This window comes from Tamandua tetradactyla, chromosome 3 (assembly GCF_023851605.1).
Source record: "Tamandua tetradactyla isolate mTamTet1 chromosome 3, mTamTet1.pri, whole genome shotgun sequence".
Taxonomy (NCBI): domain Eukaryota; kingdom Metazoa; phylum Chordata; class Mammalia; order Pilosa; family Myrmecophagidae; genus Tamandua; species Tamandua tetradactyla.
Window position 1 is genome coordinate 141,403,456 of NC_135329.1, and position 24,594 is coordinate 141,428,049.

At 35.0% G+C, this 24,594-nt stretch overlaps 1 protein-coding gene across 7 annotated transcripts in view; it reads left to right on the forward strand.

The window, feature by feature from the left end:
- UBR3 (ubiquitin protein ligase E3 component n-recognin 3) overlaps positions 1-24,594 on the forward strand; it is a 296,599-nt gene that overhangs the window by 56,195 nt on the left and 215,810 nt on the right. For all 7 annotated transcript variants that reach the window (XM_077154105.1, XM_077154106.1, XM_077154107.1 and 4 more), the window contains exons 7-10: positions 1,534-1,664; positions 3,136-3,364; positions 8,286-8,465; positions 9,040-9,173. In XM_077154105.1, coding sequence (XP_077010220.1) covers positions 1,534-1,664; positions 3,136-3,364; positions 8,286-8,465; positions 9,040-9,173 — 674 coding nt within the window. The remainder of the gene's footprint in view (positions 1-1,533; positions 1,665-3,135; positions 3,365-8,285; positions 8,466-9,039; positions 9,174-24,594) is intronic.

Genomic DNA, 24,594 nt, shown 5'->3' on the forward strand with positions numbered 1-24,594 from the left:
AGATGTTGAGATGTACAGTGTAATTGTATTTGTATATTTACTTCTATTACATATTGTTTAATATTGATGGCACCTCTGAAACAGAGTTAGGTAGAGGATTAAGGGGATATTTTCACCTCTATAGTTAAAATCGTGTTTCTAGAAAATATAGGGTTTTCTTGATACCCCTTTCTTCTTTAGTGATTAAAGACATTATTATTTAAAGTTCTGTCTGATCCAAGCCTTATAAAGAATCGAGAGTGATTATATACTGAGCTTATTGTCACTGTTTTAAACCCATTACCTGAGAAGATGTGGTAATGAACAGATCATCCATTATTAGAAGAACTGTTTAACTGGGGTTGGTAAATAGAAAAAAACTCTACAAGGTTACCCTGCAAGACAACTTGAACTTTGATGTAGCAAGGCTATACCTAAGTATTCTGGTGTATGTGATACTGTCTTTTCAGCTTACTCCTACTTAAATAAGGTCACCATGCCAGGCAACTCACAGTTGACACTCAGCTATATCCTCATGATGTCCTTATGCAGAGCTGTTGATCCAAAGCAGCTCAGTATCATTCTCAGTTGAAAATTAATAATCAGATTTTTCTAGTTAGATTTCAGGAAAGCAACAACAAAACACTGTTGGTAATCAGTGAGAGAAAGAGCAAAAATATTTGAAGTATCCAGTTCATCTATACCTGTTAAGACCCTTTTATTGAGTAAGCATGACGGGGTGCAGATTAGACCTTAAAGGGTGAGACTTGTCCTTAGAATTAGGCTTTCTAGTAGATGATGCTATCCTCTTTTGAATATCAGTATCCATTTTTCCCTGTCTTCCATTCGTGAAGACGGTATCTTGAGTCTATAACATTCTTTGTAGTTTTTCTGAAATATTTAAAAAAATTTTTATTTTAATAAAATAAATATAACATAAAATTTACCCCTTTAACCACATTTAAATATATATTTCAGTGGTTATTTTAATTACATTCATATTTTCTCATATATTCTTACCAAAAAAAGTAAATGCTTCTATGTACTAGAGTAAGCAGTACATTAAGTAATGATTTTCGCTAGTGAAGTTAGTATTTCACTTGTGAAGGATAATTTTAAAGAAATGGATAAATTATTAATTCCTGTAAAGATTCTCCCTTTTTAAAAATTAAATATTTAAAAATTTAGATAACTTTGGACTTTATCATGTCCTTCATTATATTTATTTTTGCTTAAAATAGTTATTATTTTAGTTAATTACCTTGTAAGATAATTATTTTGAATCCTAATGATCAAAATTTTAGATGAAGGACATATTTATGGACAAGTGATTACTTAGTATTTTAGTAACTGCTTTATATATTTATATAAATTTTTTAATATGCACTTTGTTTTCTATATACTGTCATGTCAGTATCACTGCCTTATTGAAAGAGTATCCTTAATTTTTGGATATATTCAGCTGCTTGTTGTTGATGGCTTATTAATTATAGTAAAGTTTAAATGAGATAAGCAACTTAAATCAGTAGGTGATAAATTTTTTTTCTTATGCAGATCAATCCATAATGGATGTTTTGAAACACAAAAGTTTTCTAGAAGAACTATTGTTTTGGACTATAAAGTATGAATTCCCTCAGAAGATGGTAACTTTCTTACTCAACATGCTTCCAGATCAAGAGTATAAGGTATCTAAATCTTTTTCTTTCTTTTCTGATCTGCTCCCCTTTCTTTACCTCTTTATTATTAAATCATTTTTGAAATATTTCTCAGCTGTGGCTTATTGTATCACAGATCTGAGGCTCATAAAACACTATGGAAGAGGGGCTGCAAGGGTAGTTCAGCAGTAGAGTTCTTGCCTGCCATGCGGGAGACCTGGGTTCGATTCCTGGTCCATGCACTTCCCAAAAAACAAACAAACAAAACAATCAAACAAACAAAATTCAACAAATGGTGCTGTAATAATGGAAAACTCACGTGGAAAAATAATGTAATGTGACCCTGCCATACAGCATACAAAAAAAACTAAAACCACTATGGAAGAGCACTTCATAGTGCTCTGTTGTCAATCCAGGCTCTACACAACAAATACAGTGTTGTAGTTCTAATGCAAAGCAGCATAACAGAATTCCAGAAGGTTTGGAACTTTTTATATGGAGCTTGGCCTTAAGAGGTTATTGGGGGGATACACATTAAAAACACAATTGCACAAATAAATATGTAGTTATAAATTGTTGTAGTCCTCTGAAGAAGAAGCACAAGGTGTTATGAGAATGTTTAATGGGGGGGAACTGAATTTACATTCTGGGTTAGGTATGGGAAAAGCATGGAGTTAGTAGCTGCTGACCACAACCAGTAAAGAGAGAACAGCTGTTGACCCATGTACTAAATGTAGGTAGAGAAGTCTAGTCCTGGAGGGACTATTGCCACCATATGATAATGGCTAAGAGACACTACCTAGTACATGAGAGAAAAATAAGAAATGCTAAAATTTTTCCTATGGTGTAGGAAATAAATCCTCTTTAGGAGTGACGCTTTGTTTTTTTTTTAATTTTTTTTTTTTTAGTAGTGACACTTTAATAGTGCCATTGTTTTGCTTGTCTTTATACTTGCTATAAAAAACAGGAAATGTGCATGTCACACAATAAGGAAATTGAATAAATGAAGTAATACTGCAGAACAATTAGTAGTCAGTGTTCAAATATAAGAAGGCTATTTCTTGTGGAGTAATCATATTGACTTCACTTGTTGTTTAGTAATATTAAATCTCCTGTGATGGATTTGGTTTAGACTTTAGATTTTATGTTAAAGTAGATGAAATAGAACAAAGACAAATACTTTGACATTAGTAAATCGATCTATTTGTGAGCAAAGTAAAAATTTGTATTCTTAAACCATGGTAATTGTAATTGCTTTAAAACTTTAATAAAGTAAAATGCCTATTAAAATATTTATTTAGTCATCAAAGTATTTTGCTGATGTTCCAAAATATAGAAAATGCAACTCAAGGCTGCTGTCATCATTGGAATTATTTTTTAGTTACCTTGGACATCATTATAAGATGGCAATAGCTTTAAAATGCTAATTTAATATATTGAAAAATGTTTTATACAATTCAAAGTTAAACTAATATGTTTTCCTATTTAAAAATTTTTACAGGTTGCTTTTACAAAAACTTTTGTTCAGCATTATGCTTTCATTATGAAAACATTGAAGAAGAGTCATGAATCAGACACAATGTCTAACAGAATTGTGCATATTAGTGTTCAGTTATTCAGCAATGAGGAGCTAGCCAGACAGGTAACAGAAGAATGTCAGCTGCTGGATATTATGGTCACTGTGCTATTATACATGATGGAAAGTTGCCTTATTAAAAGTGAGCTACAAGGTAAACTCAAAATTATTTTTACTGGTCCTGTTATTAATGTAATTAGTGTGCTAGCCTTAAAAACTGCTTATATGCTTAAAAGTAGATTTTTTAAAAAATAGTACATATTTGTTAAAGAAATTTTGGAAAATTTCCAGCCAAGTTTAAAGAAAAAGTTAACATCACTTATTGTTTTGTCATTCACATAAAACTGCTATTAACAGTTTGGGATATTTTTCTGTCTTTTTATTTGTGTGAGTATATTTATAGATGCAGCCTTTTTTTTCTTAATTAACAAAAATGTTACCATACTGTACATGTCAAGAACATGTTTTTTAAAAATACTATATTTAACTATTCCTTTTTAGACATGTTCCTGTTTTTTATTGTACATTTATTGCTATCAGCCTTAGATATTTTTATATGCTTAAAATTTGGAATAAGTCTTGATTTTCTTCTTTTGTGCCTATTATATGATTGTTACTTCCCAGCCTTCCATTATATTTCTAGGACCTCCTCCTGGAAATATGTTTTCTGTGGTTTTTCATCTTTACCTTCCTTTTAATAATTTATGTTATTTGAGTTTTTGCTGTGTACCAGGCACCATGTTAAATGCCATTCATATGTTGTCTCAAGCATCTTAACAACTCGGTGAGATTGGTATTATTATTCTCACTTCACCCTCAATGAGTGTATTTAGGCTTAGAGAAGTTATTTGCCTGAGATTTTACTGCTGGTATAAAGGAGAGAACCGGGGAAGACTACATGTCTGGATGTCACCTTTGTTTTTAAAAAAACCTTTGTTTTTAATCGTGACATAGCCAGGCCCATGTTGCTAGGACTGCGTCTTCACTTGTTGGAACCTGATGCCAAACTTTAAAGACACCAATAAGCAGTACCTTAAATTAAATCTTAGGAAGTGTCTCATAGTTGAGCCTTGTCTTGCTGTACTGTTGCCTCCTTGTCCATATCAGTTCCTATTTTTTCTTTATATTGATAAGCTATCTATTCTCAGATGTGACATTATATCCTGAAAGTTGACCTATGCTCAGTGGTAGACATAATGTCCCATGTATAACAATAGCCAACTAATTATGTTAGCTATCATCTTTTGAGTACTTATTATCTCAGACTCTGTTCTCAATACTTTATGTGCATTATCTCATTTAACTGGCAGTAATTCTATGAAGTAGATATTATCTCCATTTTATATATGAGATAACTGTGGCTTAGAGAGTTAAAGTCAGTGATCTGTGGTCTTAGAGGTAAAAGTGGTAAGGTTGGGTTTCTGACTTCAAAGCCATGCTCTTACCTCCCATGTGACTCTGCTTTCCCATAGAGTTAATACATTATATACATTAAGCAATATACTTTTTAAATTTTCTAAAGGCAAATTTTAAAATTACTTCATATTGTCATTTTTCTTTCTTCAGGGATTATGACTTTTCCATTCTTAGAAGTACAGGTTTTTGCTTTTTCTTTTGTCCTTTTCCTTTTTGAGATAATATCTGTCATTATTCAGCCATATCAGTGATATTGCTATATAGAATTATATATTTAGAGAAAGATTTTTCATAAAAATATTGTTAACTAGAAATCTTTTAAATTTAAAAATATTGTTTCTTTTGAAAAGAATCTAGAGTCTGTTTTCTTGGCTAAGTGGTTTAGCTGTGTTTATTGCATGGTCTGCATTTGGTTGGTCTTCAAGGAAGAATACTTAGGGAAAAGATGTGAATGAGTCTGCTTTTTTCTATAGCCAGCTTTCTTGAGAGAGTTTTTATATTTGTTTCCTTGCCTCTATTACCCACCTCAGGGTTGCATTGTTCTGTTAAAATTGCTGTCTCTAGAGAGGGCCATGGTAGTTCAGCAGGCAGAATTCTCGCCTGCTATGCCGGAGACCTGAGTTCGATTCCTGGGGCCTGCCCATGAAAAAAAAAATTGCTGTCTCTGAAATTGTCTGTGACTTAAATAGCCACATGGCCTAGTTTTCCCAGAATAGTCCCAAGTCATGCCAGTTGTTCTGACATAGTTATTAATATAACCCCTTTTACACTCAGAAGTGTCCCACTTTATACAATAAATCATGGTCACCTTTTCTACACCCTACTTGATTATGAAGCCAAGGGCTCATCCTTAGACTGTATGTTGCTTGACTTTAGTAGCATTTCACAGTATCGATTATCTCCTCTTTCTGTGGCCCAACATTCTTCTTATCACATCAGTGTTTTTGTTTCTCAGTGCTTGGTCCTGGTGTCTCTGCTTTTCTCACTTTTCCCATTTTTTCTAAACTCTTATTGCATGGTCTCACTTGCTTTCTACATATGATTTTCTTCTAATACAGTTAGTCTGTTCTGGAGTTTCTTAAGCAGATTGAATTTTCCAGAAGCAGAATAGCTATAGATAGGATTGCTAAAGTCTTTGAATACAAATGTTTTTTTTCTAGTAATGAATTGTATTATCTCCAAGCTAAAGTCGAACTTTGCTTTCATGTTTTTTCCCCTTTCTCAAAAGTAGCAGAGCATTTCATAATATATATTTACTGGCTTTATAAAAGCAATATTATTTTCCCCCATTTTTATAGTAAGAGTCTTGGAATGAGGCTTAAATCTATCAAACTGCCCATAACTAGTTACAAATATTACAACATGATCTCTATACATTCTTTAATTTTTGACAGCATCTCTGTAGTCAAACATTTCATAATTTTGTGATTGCAAACATATCATAATTTTCCACATCCTTAAGATTTTATAATTTTTCTTGTAAAACTGTGTAAAATGGAATGCAAAGGGATGTTTTGCATAACTATAGCAATGTCTGTAGATACTAATAATCCTATATCTGATCTCCCATCCTTCATATTAAACTGCCTATGGACCATACTGTCTGGATGCCTATAGGTACCTCAGATACACGGTATCCAAAACAAAACTCAATATTTCTCTATCAAGTCTGCTTTTTTCCCATTATCCCTTGTGTGTGAGTGTGTGTATGCACATTCGTGTTTTGGTACCACTGTTTAATCATCTATCAGTTGCCAACTTAAAAACCTAGGAGTCATCTTTGACTTCTTCTTACTCCTTGTAGATATAGGAAACATCACCACATCTGTCATTTAAGCCTTCTAAGTATCTTTAAATAGCTACTTCTCTTCATCTCTACATCTTCTCGTCACCACCAAAATTCAAGCCATTGTTACCACTAGGTCCCTTCCTGGTAGTCATCATCACCCTCTTCCAGTTACTCTCCATAATAGAGATCTGATCATTTCCCTTCATCAACATCCTCTTCCAGTCACTCTCTACAGTACAGATCTGATCATGCCCCTTCTCTTAAAATTGGTCTGGTTTGCCATTCCCTTCAAGTGAACCTCAAACTCCTTAAACTGTTTTATGAAGCTGTCCAGCCTCATCTGTGTCAGCAATCCTCTAAATTATTTGTTCAAGTGATTTTTTTTGTTTGTTTGTTTGCATGGGCAAGCACCGGGAATCAAATCTGCGTCTCCGGTATGGCAGGCAAGAACTCTGCCACTGAGCCCCCATGGCCCACCCTGACCCAGTGATTTTGAACTTTTGTATTCTGCTCCCTCTACCTTGAATGCTATTTACTTCTCCATCCCTGCTTTATCTGTCCTAATTGCATTTTCATTCTGTAGATTTCATTTTAAACATCACTTTCCCTAAATTCTAGTCTAGCTTTATTTGTTCCCATGGTTCCTTGTACTTTTACTTTTATATTTCTTATTATACTTTGTCTTTTTAGCTATTAATCTGGGGTAGAGAGGCCATATAACTCTTGTTTTTCTTACTAGTCTGTTTTCAGGACTTATTATATGACCAGGCCCTTAATAGGTACTCAGTAAATACTTATGGATGAGTGAATCTCATTTAATTCTGTGAGGAAAATACCAGTTTGGGTAAACACAGAAGCACTAGTCATTGTATTTCATTAAAAATTCCAAAACATTTTCTACAAGAACACTAATATTTAAAGAAGTGTCAGGAAAATAGTAATTTGATTAATTATATTCTGCTTATTCACCCCCTGGTTTCAATTAAATATAACAGTGATTCTCAACTCTTTTTCTTAAACCCCAATATCCCTAAGCAGTGTCTTCCATTAATATCAATAACTTACCAGTTCACAATGGCAGTAATTATCAGAGATGGGTGGGTTTTTTCCTGAATTTCAGGTGTAAGTAGTTTGTAAAAGGCCCCTTATCCCCTCTCTGTCATTTAGTTATACCTTTTCCCATCCCACTGAGAAGCACTGAAAGGGAATATACTTAAGCTTGACAACATTTATGAACGGGTCCCATTGAGGTTCAGAGTTGGGCAAAATAATTCCATGGACCGAAACTTAAATGATATAAATTTAATATTTGGATATTAAGAAATGCAACCCATCAGTAAGGCTCCTCTTACTGTTGGGTTTGACTGATTGGTAGGTAGTTGGAAAAGTTGGCTGAAGTGAGAAATCATTACAAAATCATTAATAAGTACCACAAACATTGTATTTTAACTTAAAACACAGACATACACATTTATTCTCCAGCCTTTTAGTTTTAGGCAAAGCATTTTAGGATATGGTTTCCTTAACAAGAGTTTTTAGTCATCTCATATATATCACATCGCTAAAGTACCATCTGTGAATTCCATATTCAGTTTCTTTAAAATGAAGTGTGATCATAAAAATTTTTATGAAGCAATTTGAGTATAAAATCCTTTAAGACTTTTAAGATTTTTCTTCCCTAAGATTTTTTTAGTATTTTTAGAAGGCACTTGAATTGTCTCTCAAAAGCATTTGATCCAGTTTTTGTGATAACTCTCTATGCATTCATAGAGAACTTAGATGTTTCTGAGTCTATATCTGTACTATTTTGTATTATTGGTAAGTTTTTTTTTTTTAACTTATTTATTTTGGGAATGTGTGTCTTTTTTAGATGAAGAAAATAGTTTACATGTGGTAGTGAACTGTGGAGAAGCATTACTGAAGAATAACACTTATTGGCCACTTGTTAGTGATTTTATTAATATTCTTTCTCATCAAAGTGTGGCCAAGAGATTTCTAGAGGACCATGGTTTGTTAGTTACCTGGATGAACTTTGTGTCTTTCTTTCAAGGTATGAAGTTTACCTTTTATTTTCAATTTTTCTGTATAAAATGCCTGATTTTAAATTACTAAATGCGAATTAAAATGTAGTAGCATGTCATTCAGGTTACATGTGAAGTGCGTCCTTATTGTAATTAAATGACATTTCTAAGTTCTTTAATAAAGTGTTTGTGAAAACATAACAGGAAAATGTCAGGTTATTGAAAAGGAAACAGCATAGTAATGCTTTGGCATTTTAAACCGTTAATCTAGGAATGTATAATCTGTTCTTCAAGATTCATAATACTTTCATTAAAATTTCAGCTGATATCATTTAAAATTATTTTGACTTTTCTTATTTAAAAATAGTCAATTGTGCTATATAAGAAAGAGTCAATTCACAAAGTATTCTAAGAAAACCTAGTTTCTTAGAATTTGGAAAAGACTTTCATTTTAAATGCTTAACTTATTTCTTTACATATTGTATCATTTATGCCATTTATATGCATTAAAATATATCTGATAATTGGGAGTAGTTTACTTGATTTTTAATCTGAATATTTGCTTTCATTAACAAGGTTTATATCTGCTCTAATTTTTGCTAGGTATGAACTTAAACAAACGAGAACTAAATGAGCATGTGGAATTTGAGTCTCAGACCTACTATGCTGCCTTTGCTGCTGAACTTGAGGCCTGTGCACAGCCAATGTGGGGACTCTTATCACATTGTAAAGTTAGGGTAGGTTGAAAGTATTTTTATTAAATTTCTGTGTTTACTTTTTTTTCTTTTTAACATTTTTATTGTATAGTATAACATATATACAAAGCAAAGAAATAAAAAAGCAATAGTTTTCAAAGCCCCCTTCTACAAGTAATTATAGGACAGATCCCAAAGTTTGTCATGGGCTACCATACTATCCTCTCAGATTTTTCCTTCTAGCTGCTTCAGAATATAGGAGTCTAAAAGGCTTAAATATTTTTTTTTATCATCACAATCGACTTTTTTCCTTTTTTTTTTTGTGAAAAAGAGTATATATACAAAAAAAGCAATAAATTTCAAAGTACAGCACCACAATTAGTTGTAGAACATATTTCAGAATTCGACATGGGTTACAATTCCATGATTTTAGGATTTTACTTTCTGGCTGCTCTAAAATACTAAAATATGTAAAAGAGATATCAATTTAATGATTCAGCATTCATATGCATTTGTTAAATCCTGTCTTCATTGTATAACTCCAGCATCACCTTTGATTTTTCCATCCCTCTCTTTAGGGGTGTTTGGGCTATGGCCATTCCAACTTTTTCATGTTGGAAGGGTCTGTCACTAATATGGGGTAGGGAGATGGAACTATCTGATGTTCTGGAGAGCCTGGGCTCTCTAGGTTTCAGGACTTATCTGGACCAGGGACCCATCTGGAGGGTGTAGGTTTCTGGAAAGTTACAGTGAAACCCTTGTGGAATCTTATATATTGCCCTAGGTGTTCTTTAGGGATTGGCTGGAATGGTCCTGGTTGGGGGTTGGCAGGTTATGATAAGTAGCAAGGTCTAACTGAAGGTTGTGTAATAGCAACCTCCAGAGTAGCCTCTTGACTCTATTTGAACTCTCTCTGCCACTGATACTTTATTAGTTACACTTCTTTTCCCCCCTTTTGGTCAGGATGGAGTTGTTGATCCCATGGTGTCAGGGCCAGGTTCATCCCTGGGAGTCATCTCCCACATCACCAGGGAGAATTTCACCTCTGGATGTCATGTCCCATGTTGGGGGAGGGGCAGTGATTTCACTTGCAGAGGTGGGCTTAGAGAGAGTGAGGCCACATCACTCTTGTTGAGCAACAAAAGAGGTCCTCCAGAAGTAACTCTTAGGCATGCCTATAGGTAGTCTCAGCTTCTCTGCTACCTGTGTAAGCTTCACAAGAGTAAGCCTCAGTGAATAGGCATGGCCTATTGATTTGGGTGTCTCTAAAGTTTGACACAGTAACTGGGGATTCCCTGATGGCAAGGTTTAATAGTTCCATATTCTTTCTCCCATCGCTCAAGAGACTTTGCCAATATTTTTTGATTATCTGCTTAATGTACTCTAGGATGTATCGAGGCATTACAATAATATGTACAGGATTAAAGGACTTCTTTCTTCTGGGCTCCCTGTGTTTCAGTTGTTTATATGAGCTATACAGATAGGTTGAGTTAGATTATGTGCTACAGAAAATTTCAGTTTCAGACCAAATAAACCTTTCTTCTTTTGGTCTCAAAGAGTATGTGTGGTTCTAAAATACAGACACTATCTTCCTTACCTCTGTGTTCTGAATTACTTTAACCCCAACATGATCAGCTTCATCCTTACCTCTAAATACCAGGTTTTATATGTATATATATATAGAACAGCCTCTCGAAATAGAGAAATGATAATCACCACTCTGGGCTTAATGTGTCTGTTATAAAACCTTACAATCTAGGCCCTTGTTTTCTTATAAACATTTTCTGAAGGTGACCATACCTGTGTTTGCTTTTAGAGTAATTGTTAGGAGAAGGATTTGTAGAAACCTTAATCTATTTATTTGTATGTAGTAATGTGCAATTTTTAATTCTTTTTCAGATTTAATTTAGGTCTTTGACATCTGACGTGAGAGAAATTATTATTATTAAGTTGGGATTTATTTATATTATCAGATCTTCTTACCTTCCTCCTGTTGCGAATAGTCTTTGGAACTTCCTAAGTCTCCGCATTCATCTTTATTATTTCATTTTACCCATTATCATTTGCCTAAAGCTTCTTGTCTTTCAAGGGATGAGGATAGTCCTCAATGAAGTTTACACTTTTAAGATTCCAAGCACAAAATCAGTATAAGTTTCACACAATTCCAGTTGATTATAAAAAGAATCTAAGAGTGGCATAGCAGCAAAATAAATCCTTATAATTGGATAAGAAAATGTTCGCTAGTAATTGCATTTGTGTATTACTATACAAATATATATTTTATGTTTGCATTAGCAAACTTTGTTTTCCTGGGTCCCCAGAAACCTTGGGCAATCCAGAAAAATGATATCCCCTGACCCTACTAAACTGAAAACTTGGCTAAGATTTTTTTATAAGGCTATTAAGAAGTCCAGCATGTTGGGCAAGATTTTAAAGTGGAAAGATTTTGAGAACCTGGGTATACCTCTTTCTAGTTGGATGATGTGGTCAAGTCATTTAAAGCTCTTTGAACTTCTGAATCTATTTCCTTATCATTTAAAAATAGAAAACAAAACAGAAATGGAAGGATAGCAAAGTATGCCTTTCATCACAAGGTTATTATGAGGCTTTTGTCCATCTACCCTTTAAATATATATGTTCCTATAGGCAGATTTACATTATTTTAAGTGCTCTAAAGAAAAATAATAGGTTGCTATAAGGGAGAATGAGGTTGGAACTGATTGAATTTGAGGGTCAGGAAGGCTCTTCTGAAGAAGGGTTATGAAGGAGCTGTATGAAGAATAAAAGTGGAGATGGTGGTGGTTGGGGAGGTAAACTGGAGTAGCCAACTGCCAGTAGAAAAGCACTTGATGGCTGTGGCCATAGAATGGAATAAGATGGAGGTAGAGAAAGAGGCTCAGGTCAGATTATGCAGCTCCTTGTAGATATGTTAAGGATTTTTTTTTCTAATGAAAAATTTTTAAAAATTTTTAAATTTAAGCCAGTGGAGTATTTTAAGTAGGGGTTTGATGGATCTGATTTACATTTAAAACATCATTTCAGTTGATGGGAAGACTGGATTGGCAGTGGAGTGGGAAGCAGCAATCCTAGAAGCTGGTAGACCAGTTAGGATGCTCTGATAATAGTCCAAACATAAAATTCAGGTAGCGTATATTAAGATATGTTCAAGATATATTTTGAATATTTAATACATATTTTAGAGAGAGGATCAGTAGGCTGGATGATTGGTTGTGTGCTATTTATGAGGGAGAGAGGGACCTTTGGGTGACTATGCATGGGGATGTATGATATTTACAGAGGTGTAAAAGACTGATAGAAAAGCAAGTATTAGAGAGATCAAGGGTCAGATATGTTAAGTTTGAGATGGCTATGAAACATCCAAGTGGATTTGGTATGTAAGCAGTTGGATATGAGTCTCCTACTTAAAAGAGAAGTCTGGACTAAGGGTATCGATTCTAGACCTTTTGGCATAGAGTTGGTATTTAAAGCCAGGGAATAGTGTGAGTTGAAGCAAGGAGAGAAGAGAAATGAATTCTGAAGAAAGGACTCTAACCTTTAGAGATCTGAGAGAGAAGAGAAAAATGAGAAGAATGTGATGTCATATAGTAGACTGTGATTCAAGAAGAAGGGAAGGTTGATATGAAAAGATCAGTGTCTATGTGGATCATTCTGACAACTGTTTAGGGTAGACTAACATTATGTAGTTGGCGTTATGTTTGTGTTTGTGAAAAAGAGAAATCACTGTTTCCAGGCAGTAGTTTAATCTCAGCTTCAAAGGCCAAGATTACAATATGTTTTGGTTCTCTTAGCCTAAGAAGTGAAGAAAGCAGAGAGAACACAGGTTCATATTAGCCTGGTAGTATCTGAGGGAGTAGTTTTTGGTTAAAGGAGCATCTAATTCTAAGGTAATATGTTTCTTGATGAGTATTTACAGTGTGTCAGACTTTACCTGTCTTAACTCATCTAATCCTCATATCATCTCATAAAATAGATAGTACCTTCCTTTTTTTTTCTTTCAGAGGTTCAATAGCTAGCCCAAGTCCACATAGCTACAAGTAGAGGATGACTCAGTAGGCAACTCCATCTACTTCAGAACAGGTGGTCTTTACCACTTCACTTTATTGTCTCTTAGCAAGAATGACCAGAGATTTAGAGCAGCAGTGCTGTCTGGTTTTCAAAGTGTAAACTAGAAGAAAGACTGTTTTTTCAAGGGAAAAATAAATGTTGTTTCTATATGTTTATGTTTCCTAACTACAAAATATAAATATAAAAGATTAAACCACATTGAAAACTTTACTTGATAGCTTACTTTCTTTGTATGATTGCCTTCAGTGTTATTTTTTCCTTAAACTTTTTATTTTGAAATAATTTTTGACTTACCGAACGGTTATAAAAATAAACAAAATCCATACAGAGAACTACCTCAGCCCCCAGATATCCAGATTCACCAATTTTAATATTTTGCCACATTTACTGTTTCCTTCTATATATCCACCTGTCTGTCTTTCTATCAATTTTCTAAACATTAGAAAGAAGGTTGTATACCTCATACTCCTTGATTACATAACATTTCTTAAGAACAAGAATATTCACTTATGTAAACCACCTTAAGTGGGGTTATCTTTTTACAATTTAGTCTTTTTCTTTTTTTTGCATGGCCAGGCACCAGGAATTGACCCCGAGTTTCTGGCATGGCCCAAGAACTCTGCCTACTGAGCCTCTATGGCCTGCATGAATTTATTCTTTGTTTTTACGTAAGTTGTATGTGTTCATAGGTCAAAGAATCATAGGTCTACCCAGCTCCTAATGAAGAGCATCATTCGCTATCCTCCTACCCCTATTTTCTACTCCCTACAGAAAATTATTTTCAATTCTTTTTAGCTGATTTATTTGGTATCTATCTTGATATTTGTAAAATGCAATTTTACTGAGATATATTGACACACTATAGAAACCATCTGAAGTATACAACCACTGGCTCATGGTATCATCACATAGTTGTGCTTACCCATGATCAAGTTTAGAACATTTTCATTATTCCAGAAAAGAAATAAAAAATAAGATACTGATTCTCCTGTACTCCTTATCTCTCCCTATTATTGACCTGTAGTATTGGTGTGGTACATTTGTTACTGTTGTTGAAAGAATATTAAAACTTCTCTGTTAACTATAGTCCATAGTTTGTAATAGACACATTTTTTCCCATACACCCTACTATTATTAATTCCTTATAATAGTGTCATACATTTTCTCTAGTTCATTAAATAACTTTTTATATTTGTATAGTTAATCACGGACATTGGGCACCACAGGATTCACTATGTTATACACTCCCATGTTTTAATGTCCAACTTTCCTTCTGGTGACATACATGACTTTAAACTTCCCCTTTCCAACACACTCACACCAATGAATGCTATTTTATTCTTAATGTTATTAAGTGCTAGTTATAAGAGTAGTGCTAGAGTAATAACTGATTGATTAAAGGGATAGCACATTTCTGGAATTCTGTTAAGTTTTGCTTTCTGAAGGGAATTTCTAATGGCAATTTCAGGTTACTGCAGATTTGACAGAAGTTGAGTCTGGCAGTGACTCCTTTTTGGAGCACTAACTACTTCTCATGCAGAATGCCAGGGTATTTTAGGTATATTACCGTATTAGTTCTTCATAACAGTACTAAGAAGTAGATAGTATTATGCCTGTTTTTACATATGGTGAAACTGAAACTCAGAAAATTTAAATAACGTTCTCAGGGACACAAAATTAGCAGTATGTCAACTTGCATATTGAATTTTTAGGGATGGGGATGGTAGTGGTGGGAAGATGGAAGAAAGATGATCTGAACATCATTATTAAATATTCTGTATTTAGGAAGTAGAATTAATTAGTCAGTTAAAATTTTTTTTTTGATATCTACTGTTAAATATGTCTCCAGAAAGGTTTTACCAGTTTATACTTCTGCCAAGAGTATATGACTAAGCCTTGACAAAAATTGAGAATATTTGGTTCTCATAGTTTCTTTATCAGTGAATGACAGTGGAAATAAGAGTGAATCTATGTGATGATGTTAAGGAAGAATTAACCAGCTATGGAGACTGAACAGAGTGAAGGAAAAGTCAAGAATGAAAGTGAGAGTTTTTAGCTTTTTTAAAAAGGACTTGAGTAATTTACATTAAGTGGCCGATGAGTTTAACATAGTTGACTTTGATGCTACCTGCACTTTTACATTGTACATTGTACCCTCCAATTCCTTTCTTTCTTTCTTTTTTTTTTTTTAAGCTCTTAAAAGAACTTATTTGTATTTCTGGCAATAATCAGTAGGACACCTAAGTCTATACAACCATCATGTTCACCTTCAATATGGTAATATTACTTATAGACCCACTAGAGAACCACCTTCATGTCTATCTGTTCCCTTACGATTTGAGTTCAACCTCATTAGCTAATTCTTCACCCATCTCTAGCTTCTATGTATGTCTAAGTCCCCTGTATTCTATATTATAATCCTCTGATTTTACCTTTACCATGGCCATAAGAGTGGAGTCATACAGTATCTATCCTTTTGTGTCCGGCTTATTTCACTCAGCATTATGTCCTCAAGGCTCATCCTTCCTGTCATGTGCTTCAGGACGTCATTTTGTCTTACTGCTGAATAAATGTTCCATTGTATACCACATTTTGTTAATCTACTCATCTGTTGATGGGCATTTGGATTGTTTCCATCTTTTGGCAGTTGTGAATAATGCTTCTATGAACATCGGTGTGCAAATGTCTGTCTGTGTCAATGCTTTCAGCTCTTCTGGGTATATATACCAAGTAGTGCTATTGGATAGGGCAACTCAATATTTATTTTCCTAAGGAACCGCCAAACTGTCTTCCATAGTGGCTGCACCATTATACATTCCCACCAGCAGTGCATCAGTGTCCCAGTTTCTCCATATCCTCTCCAACATTTGTAGTTTTCTATTTATTTAATAGCAGCCTTTCTTGTAAGTGTGAGGTGGTATCTCATTGTAGTCTTGATCTGCATTTCCCTTTTAGCTAATGAAAATGAGCATCTTTTCATGTGCTTTTGAACCATATGTATTTGCTCTTCAGAAAAATACCTATTCATAACTTAATTGTAGTTGCATTGTTTGTACTTTTGTTGTTGAATTGTATGATTTCTTTATGTATACAGGATATCAAACCTTTGTTCGATGTGTGATTTCCAAATATTTTCTCCCATCGAGTTGTCTGCCACTTCACCTTTTTGAAAAAGTCATTTGAAGTACAGAAAAATTTGATTTTGAGTTCCCATTTATCTATTTTTTCTTTTGTTGCTTGTGCTTTGGGTTTAAAGTTTAGGAAGCTACCTCCTATTACTAGGTCTTGAAGATGTTTCCCTCCATTTTCTTCTAGAAGCTTTAAGGTGCTAGTTCTTATATGTAGATGTTTGACCCACTTTAAGGTAATTTTTTATAGGGTGGAAGGTAAGGGTCCTGTTTCATTCTTTTGGCTATTGATAGCCACTTCTCCCATGCCAATTTATTGAAAAGACTATTTTGTCCCAGTTCAGTGGGGAAAAAAAAACAACTCGAGGCTTTTTTGAGTTGGACCACACAAAATACTGCAAAAGGGCTAGACCCAGGGTTCTGGGTAGATGGCAGAATAGGATGGGTTGAGTTCACCCCTGCTCCAAGGAACAGTAGAGAAGAAATGGGAAGGCAACTGAGACAGCAATTCCAGTGTTTAAATGACCCTGGAGGGTCTTCTACACTACATAGGGAGCCCCTGGTTGCAGAAGCTGAAGAATTTAGACACAGAACTGGAGAATGTTTGGCTTGTGCAAACAGCCTAGTGTGCCCCTTTGCAGGTGGAGGCCTGGAGCTTTCAGGATTGCACAGATGGGGAAACTGGGACTAGAACACTCGATCTCTGTGTCCCCCATGCCACACCATGCTCTTGTGCTCCAAGGTCTGCCTGAGATGCACCACATACCCACGGCCCCTGCACCCACCTCTACAACCCTGCAACACACACCCCATGCTCAAAGGCACCAGCGTAGTGTCCCCGCCCTGTGTCTATACCTGTGCGCAATGTATCACTGCACTGTTCTGTCCTGCCATGTGCTCCACATCCTGCTCCATATCCATCCCACAAATATAAAGCTTTAGCTACAAAATAAACCAATCAAGATATTTACATGCCACCAAGACAACAGAAGATCACTAACCATATCAAGATACAGTCAGATATAGCCCAGCCTAATGACCAAATTAAAACATCGGAGGAGACATAGACTTTGGAACAACTAATCAAAAGATGTTCATATAACTCTACTAAATATAATAAATGGGATGGCTAATGACATAAAGGAGAACAAGAAGACACTAAAAGAACATAAAGAGGAATTTGAAAGAATAAATAGAAAATAGTAGGTATCACAGAGATTAAAGACGCTGTAGGCCAAATAAAAAATATACTCAAGACACACAACAGCAGACTTGAAGAGGCAGAAGAAACAATAAGTGAATTAGAGGACAGGACAGCTGATTTTGAACACTCAAAATAGCAAATGGCAAAAAATGGAAAAATTTAAATTGAATCCCAGGGAAATGATGGACAAAGCAAAGCTCACAAATATAAGAATCGTTGGTGCCCCAGAAGGAGAAGAGGAGAGTAAAGGCTAGGAAAAGTAGTTGAGGATATAGTGGGAGAAAACTTTCCAGCCCTTATAAAGGATATGAATATGTGAAGAAGCCCAGGGAACTCCAAATAGAATAAACCCAAATAGGTCTTCCCCAAGACACATACGAGTCAGTCCGTCAAATGTTGAAGAGAAACAGAAAATCCTGAAAGCGGCCAGAGAAAGCAGTCTACTACAGACAAGGGAACCCATATAAAACTGAGTTCAAACTACTGCACTATGAAGATGAGAAGGTAGTGGTATATTTAAGATCCTGAAAGAGAAAGACTTCCAGCCAAGAATTCTTTACCCAGCCAATTTGTCCTTCAAAACTGAGGGAGAGATTAAAATTTTCACAAACCAACCCTGAAAGAATTTGTCAACAAGAGTCTGACCCTACAAGAAATACTGGAGTTTTGCCAATTGGAAAAAAAAAAAAAGACACGAGAGGGAGTTCTAGAGGAGGACCGCCTAAATTTCTTAAATGAATTTTAGTTGCTAAGATAAAATTCATGTAATGTATTCACCATTTTAACCATTTTGAAGTATTCATTTCATTGGTTTTTAGTGTATTTACAGTGTTGCAAAACCATTGCCGCTATCTGATTCCAGGACATTTTTATCAGCCCCCAAAGAAATCCCATACCTCTCTATCTCCCTCCCCCTATCCACTGGCAATCACTAATCTATTTTCTGTTTCTATGGATTTTCATATTGTGGATATTTCATGCAAATAGAATCACAAAGTGTGTGGCCTTTTTGGTCTGACATCTCTCATTTAGTAGCATGATGTTTTTAAGGTTCACCTGTGTTGTAGCATGTTTCAATACTTCATTACTTCTTATGCATGAATAATATTCCATTTTATGGATATATCATATTTTATTTATCCATTCATCACTAGATGGACACTTAAGTTGTTTCTGTTTTATTAATAATGCTTCTATAAACATTTGTACATAAGTTTTTGTGTGATCATATGTTTTTAGGTCTCTGGAATATAAACCTAGGAGTGGAAATGCTGAGTCGTATGGTAACTCTGTGTTAACTTATTGGGGAATTGCCAAACTCTTTTTCCAAAATGGCAACAGCATTTTATGTTCCTACCAGGATGATAATGTTTCCAATTTCTCCACTTCCTTGCCAACATTCATTATCCTTGTTTTATTATTACAGTAATGCTAGTGGATTTGAAGTGGTATCTCATAGTGGGTTTGATTTGCCTTTCCCTAATGACTAATGATGTTGAGTATATTTTTATGTGCTTTTAAGTCATTTATATATCTTTGGAGAAATGTCTGTTCAAGTACTTTGCCCATTTTAGATTGAATGATTTTTCATTTTGTTGTGAAATTGTAAGAATTCTTTATATTTCTAGATACTAAACCCTTATAAGATATATGATTTGCAAATATTTTCTCTTGGTGTGTGTGGTCTTTTCACTTTATTGATAGTGTTTTCTTGACTCACGAAGTTTTTGAAGTTTGATGAGAGCAAAGTTATCTATTTTTTCTTTGGTTGCTTGTACTTTTGGTGGGATATCTAAGAAACTTTTGCTCAGTCCAAGGTCATGAAGATTTGTATCTATAATTTCCTATAAGGGTTTTATAGTTCTAGTCCTTATATTTAGGTCTGGAATTCATTTTGAGTTAATATTTGTATACAGTGTGAGGTAGGGTTCCAAATTCATTGTTTTATATGATAATGTCAAGTTATTTCAATACCATTTACTGAAGAGACTGTTTTTAACCTGTTTAATGGTCTTGTCACCTTTGTTGAAAATCAGTTGACCATAGGTAAATGAGTCTATTTCTGGACTTTCAGTTCTCTTACATTGATCTATATGTGTATCCTTATTTCAGCCCCATATTATTTTGATTACTTCACTTTTTCTTCTTTTTAAATGTGATTTGATTGAGATATATTCACATATCATAGAATCCATCTGTGCTGGTTTGAAACTGTTATGAATGCAGAAAGTCAGTGTTCTTTTAATCCAATCTTTTGGGGGCAGACCTTTTGTTTGGGTGAGATCTTATGGTTAGGTTGTTTCTGTGGATATGTGACCCACCCCATTGTGGGTGGGACCTTTTGATTAGGTTGTGCCCATGGAGGTGTGACCCTGCCCTTTCAAATTGGGTCTTAATCCTTTTACTGAAGTTCTGCAGAAGGCAGAGAGGTAGCTCAGAGCTGATACATGGCAGAGAGGGAGCTCAGAGCTGATACATGGCAGAGAGCTGAAACCAAGAAACACAGACTTTTGGAGATGCTAAGTTAAAGAATGAAACCCAGAGTTTTCCCCAGAAAACTAAGTGTGGACCCACAGATGCTTAGAGAGAAAGCCACAGAGGCTGGACACAGAGGCTGAAAGCATTAAACTGGTAGCAAAAATCAGTAGATGCCAGGCATATGCTTTCCCAGCAGACAGGTGTTCTGAATGCCAGCAGTCTTTCTTCAAAGTCAAGGTTTCTTTCCTTGGATGCTGTAATTTGGACATTTTCACAGCCTTATAACTGTAAATTTGTAACCTAATACATCCCCTTTTGTAAGTCAGTCTGTTTCTGGTATATTATATTATGGTAGCTTTAGCAAACTGAAGCAGACTTTGGTGCTGGAGAAGTGGGGTGCTGTGGTTTGCAAATATGAAACATATTGGATCGACTATTTACATGGATAAGGGGAAGATTCTGGAAGCATTGTGAGGCGGTGAATAGGAAAGACCTGGATTGCTTTGAAGAGACTTTTGGTAGAAATATGTACACAAAGGTGCTCCAGTGAGGCCTTAGAAATAATAAATTCATTAGTGCAAACAGGAAGGAAAGTGATCCTTGTTTTGAAGTGGTAGAGAATTTGGCAAAATTGAGTATTGTTGTTGTTGTTGTTTTGTTTTTTTTTTACTGTTCTTTATTGTATAGCATATCATATATACAAAGCAAAGAAATAAAAAGGCAATAGTTTTCAAAGTATTCTTCAACAAGTAGTTGTAGGACAGATCCCAGAGGTTGTCATGGGCTACCATATGACTCTCTCATATACCTTTATATGTGATATCTACATATGATGGAATGTTATTATTTTGTCCCAGTTCAGAGGATTTGTGGCCAGAAAAGAACAACCCAATTATAAAATGGGTTAAAGATATGAATAGGCATTTTTCTGAAGAGCAAATACATACAGCTCAAAAGCAGTTGAAGAGATGCTCATTTTCAAAAGCTATAAGTGAAATGCAGATCAAGACTACAATGAGATACCACCTCACACCTATAAGAATGGCCACTATTAAACAAACGAGAAACTAAATGTTGGAGAGGATGTGGAGAAACTGGAACACTTATGCACTGCTGGTGGGAATATATAATGGTGCAGCCACTATGGAAGACAGTTTAGCTGTTCCTTAGGAAACTAAATATCGAGTTGCCGTATGACCCAGCAAATAGCACTGCTTGGTACATAACCCAGAAGAGCTGAAAGCAGTGACACAAACAGACATTGCATACCGATGTTCATAGCAGCATTATTCATAATTGCAAAAGAGGGGCACAAACCAAATGTCCATCAACAGACAAGTGGATCAAAAAAATGTGATATATACATATGATGAATATTATTATTTTGTCCCAGTTCAGAGGATTTGGGGCCTTGTGAAAAATCAGTTGACCACAGATTTGTCTATTTCTGCACTCTCAATTCAATTCCATTGCTCAATGCTTCTGTCTTTGTGCCAGTACCATACTGTTTTGACCACTGTGGCTTTATAATAGATTTTAAAGACAGGGAGTGTTAATCTTCCCACTTTGTTCTTCTTTTTTAGGATGCTTTTAGCTATTAGGGGTCTCTTTCCCTTCCAGATGAATTTTGTAGTTAGCTTTTCCAAATCTTCTAAGTAAGTAGTTGGAATTTTGATTGGTACTGTGTTGAATCTGTAGATCAATTTGGGGAGAATTGGCATCTTAACTATATTTAGCCTTCCTATCCATGAGCAGGGAATGTCTTTCCACCTATTTAGATATCCTTCGATTTCTTTTAACAGTGTTACGTAGTTTTCTGTGTACATGTCCTTTATATTCTTAGTTAAGTTCATTGGTAAGTACTCGATTATTTTAGTTGGTATTTTGAATGAAATTTTTTCCCTTATCTGACTCCTCAGCTAGGTTATTGCTTGTGTATAGAAATGTTACGATTTTTGCATTAATTTTGTATCCCACCACCTCGCTGAATTTGTGTATTAGCTCAAGTAACTTTGCTGTGGATTTTTCAGGATCTTCCAAGTATAGTATATGTCATCTTCAAATAATGAGAATTTTATTTCTTCCTTTCCAGTTGGGATGGCTTTTATTTCTTTGTCCTGCCTGATTGCTTTATCTAGAAGTTCTAGCACAATGTTGAATAATAGTGGTGACAGTGGGCATCCTTGTCTTGTTCCTGATCTTAAGGGGAAAGCTTTCAGTCTCTCTCCATTGAGTATGATGCTGGCTAATGGTTTTTTGTATATTCCCTTTATAATATTGAGGTAGTTACCTTTGATTCCTATCTTTTGAAGTGTTTTTATCAGAAAAGGATTCTGAATTTTGTGAAATGCTTTTTCAGCATCAATCGAGAAAATCATGTGATTTTTCTCTTTTGATTTGTTGATGTGCTGTATTACATTAATTGATTTTCTCGTGTTGAACCATCCTTGCATTCCTGGTATAAACCCCACTTGGTGATGGTGTATAATTCTTTTAATGTCCTGTTTGATTCGGTTTACTAATATTTTATTGAGAATTTTTGCATCTGTGTTCATTAGGGAGATTAGATTGGCCAGTGGTTTTCCTTTCTTATAGCATCTTTACCCGGTTTTGGTATTAAAACGATACTAGTTACATAAAATGAGTTAAGTAGAGTTCCTTTTTCCTCAATCATTTGGAAAAGTTTGAGTAGGATTGGTCTTAGTTCTTGGAATGTTTGATAAAATTGCCCTGTGAAGCTGTTTGACCCTGGGCTTTTCTTTGTAGTTAGATTTTTGATAACTGATTGATCTCTTTATTTGTGATTGGTTTGTTGAGATCTTCTGTTTCTTCCTGAGTCAGTGTAGCTTGTTTGTGTGTCTCCAGGAATTTGTCCATTTCACCTGAGTTGTCTAGTTTGTTGGTGTATAGTTGTTCATGGTTTCCTCTTATGATTTCTTTTATTTCTTTTCTTTTTTTTTTTTTACATGGGCAGGCACTGGGAATCGAACCTGGGTCCTTGGGCATGGCAGGCAAGCATTCTTGCCTGCTGAGCCACCGTGGCCCACCCTCTTTTATTTCTTCAGGATCTGTGGTAAAGCACCCCTTCTTCTTTCTGATTTTGTTTATTTGCATCCTCTCTTATTTTTCTTCATCGGTCTTGCTAGTGGCCCATCAATTTTATTGATTTTTTTTTTTTTTTACATGAGCAGGCACCGGGAATTGAACCCGGGTCCTCTGGCATGACAGGCAAGCATCCTTGCCTGCTGAGCCACTGTGGCCCGCCCTGATTTCAGTTTTATTGATTCTTTCTGTTGTTCTCCCATTCATTTATTTCTGCTTTAGTCTTTGGTATTTCTCTTCTATTTGCTTTGGAGTTAGTTTGCTGTTCTTTCTCAAGTTCTTCCAGGTGTGCTGTTAAGTCCTCGATTTTTGCTCTTTCTTGTTTTTTAATATAGGCATTTAGGGCAATAAATTGCCCTCTCAATGCAGCATTTGCTGCATCCCATAAGTTCTAATAAGTTGTATTCTCATATTCATTCATCTCCAGATATCTGATTCCTCTAGCAATTTCTTCTTTGATCCACTGGTTGTTTAAGAATGTTTTATTTAATCTCCATTTATTTGTGAATCTTCTCATTCTTTGGTGATTATTGAGATCCAGCTTCATCCCATTGTGATCAGAGAAAGTGCTTTGGAATATTCAGTGTTTTTAAATATATAAAGACCTGTTTTATGCCCCAGCATGATCTGTCCTGGAGAATGTTCCATGAACACTAGAGAAGAATGTATATCCTTGTGCATTGGGGTGCAATGACCTATATATGTCTATTAGGTCTAATTCATTTATCAAGTTATTTAACTTCTCTGTTTCCTTGCTGATTTCTGTCTGGTTATTCTATGTACAGAGGAGATTGATGTGTTGAAATCTCCTACTATTATTGTTGAAACATCCTATTGCTCCCTTCGATTTTGCCGATGTCTATCTCATTTACTTTGGAGCTCCTTGATTGGAAGCATAAAGATTTATGATTGTTATAATTTCTTGGTGAATTGGCCCTTTAATTAGTATATAGTCTCCTTCTTTGTCTCTTATGATGTCTTTACATTTAAAGTCTATTTTGTCCGATATTAGTATAGCTTCTCCTGCTTTCTTTTGGTTACAATTTGCATGGAAAATCTTTTTCCAAACTTTCACTTTCAAAGTATTTGTATCCTGTGTCTAAGATGAGTCTCTTGTATAGCTGGATTATGTTTCTTAATCCATTCTGCCAATCTGTATCTTTTGATTGGCAAGTTTAGTTCGGTAACATTCAAAGTTATTACTGAAAAAAACATTTCTTGATTCCACCATCTTATCTTTTAAATTTTATATGTCAGATTTATATGTTCTTTTCCCTGTTTCTCTTTGTATTGTTTCAGTTACACTTAGTGGAACTCTTGAATTCTGTGCCCTCCTCCAGATCTCCCCTTCCTCTTTTTTTCAGCTGGCAGAATTCCTTTTAATATTTCTTGTAGGTCGATCTCTTGTTGACAAATTCTTGCAGGACTTCTGTGTCTGTGGAAACTTTAATCTCTCCCTCAATTT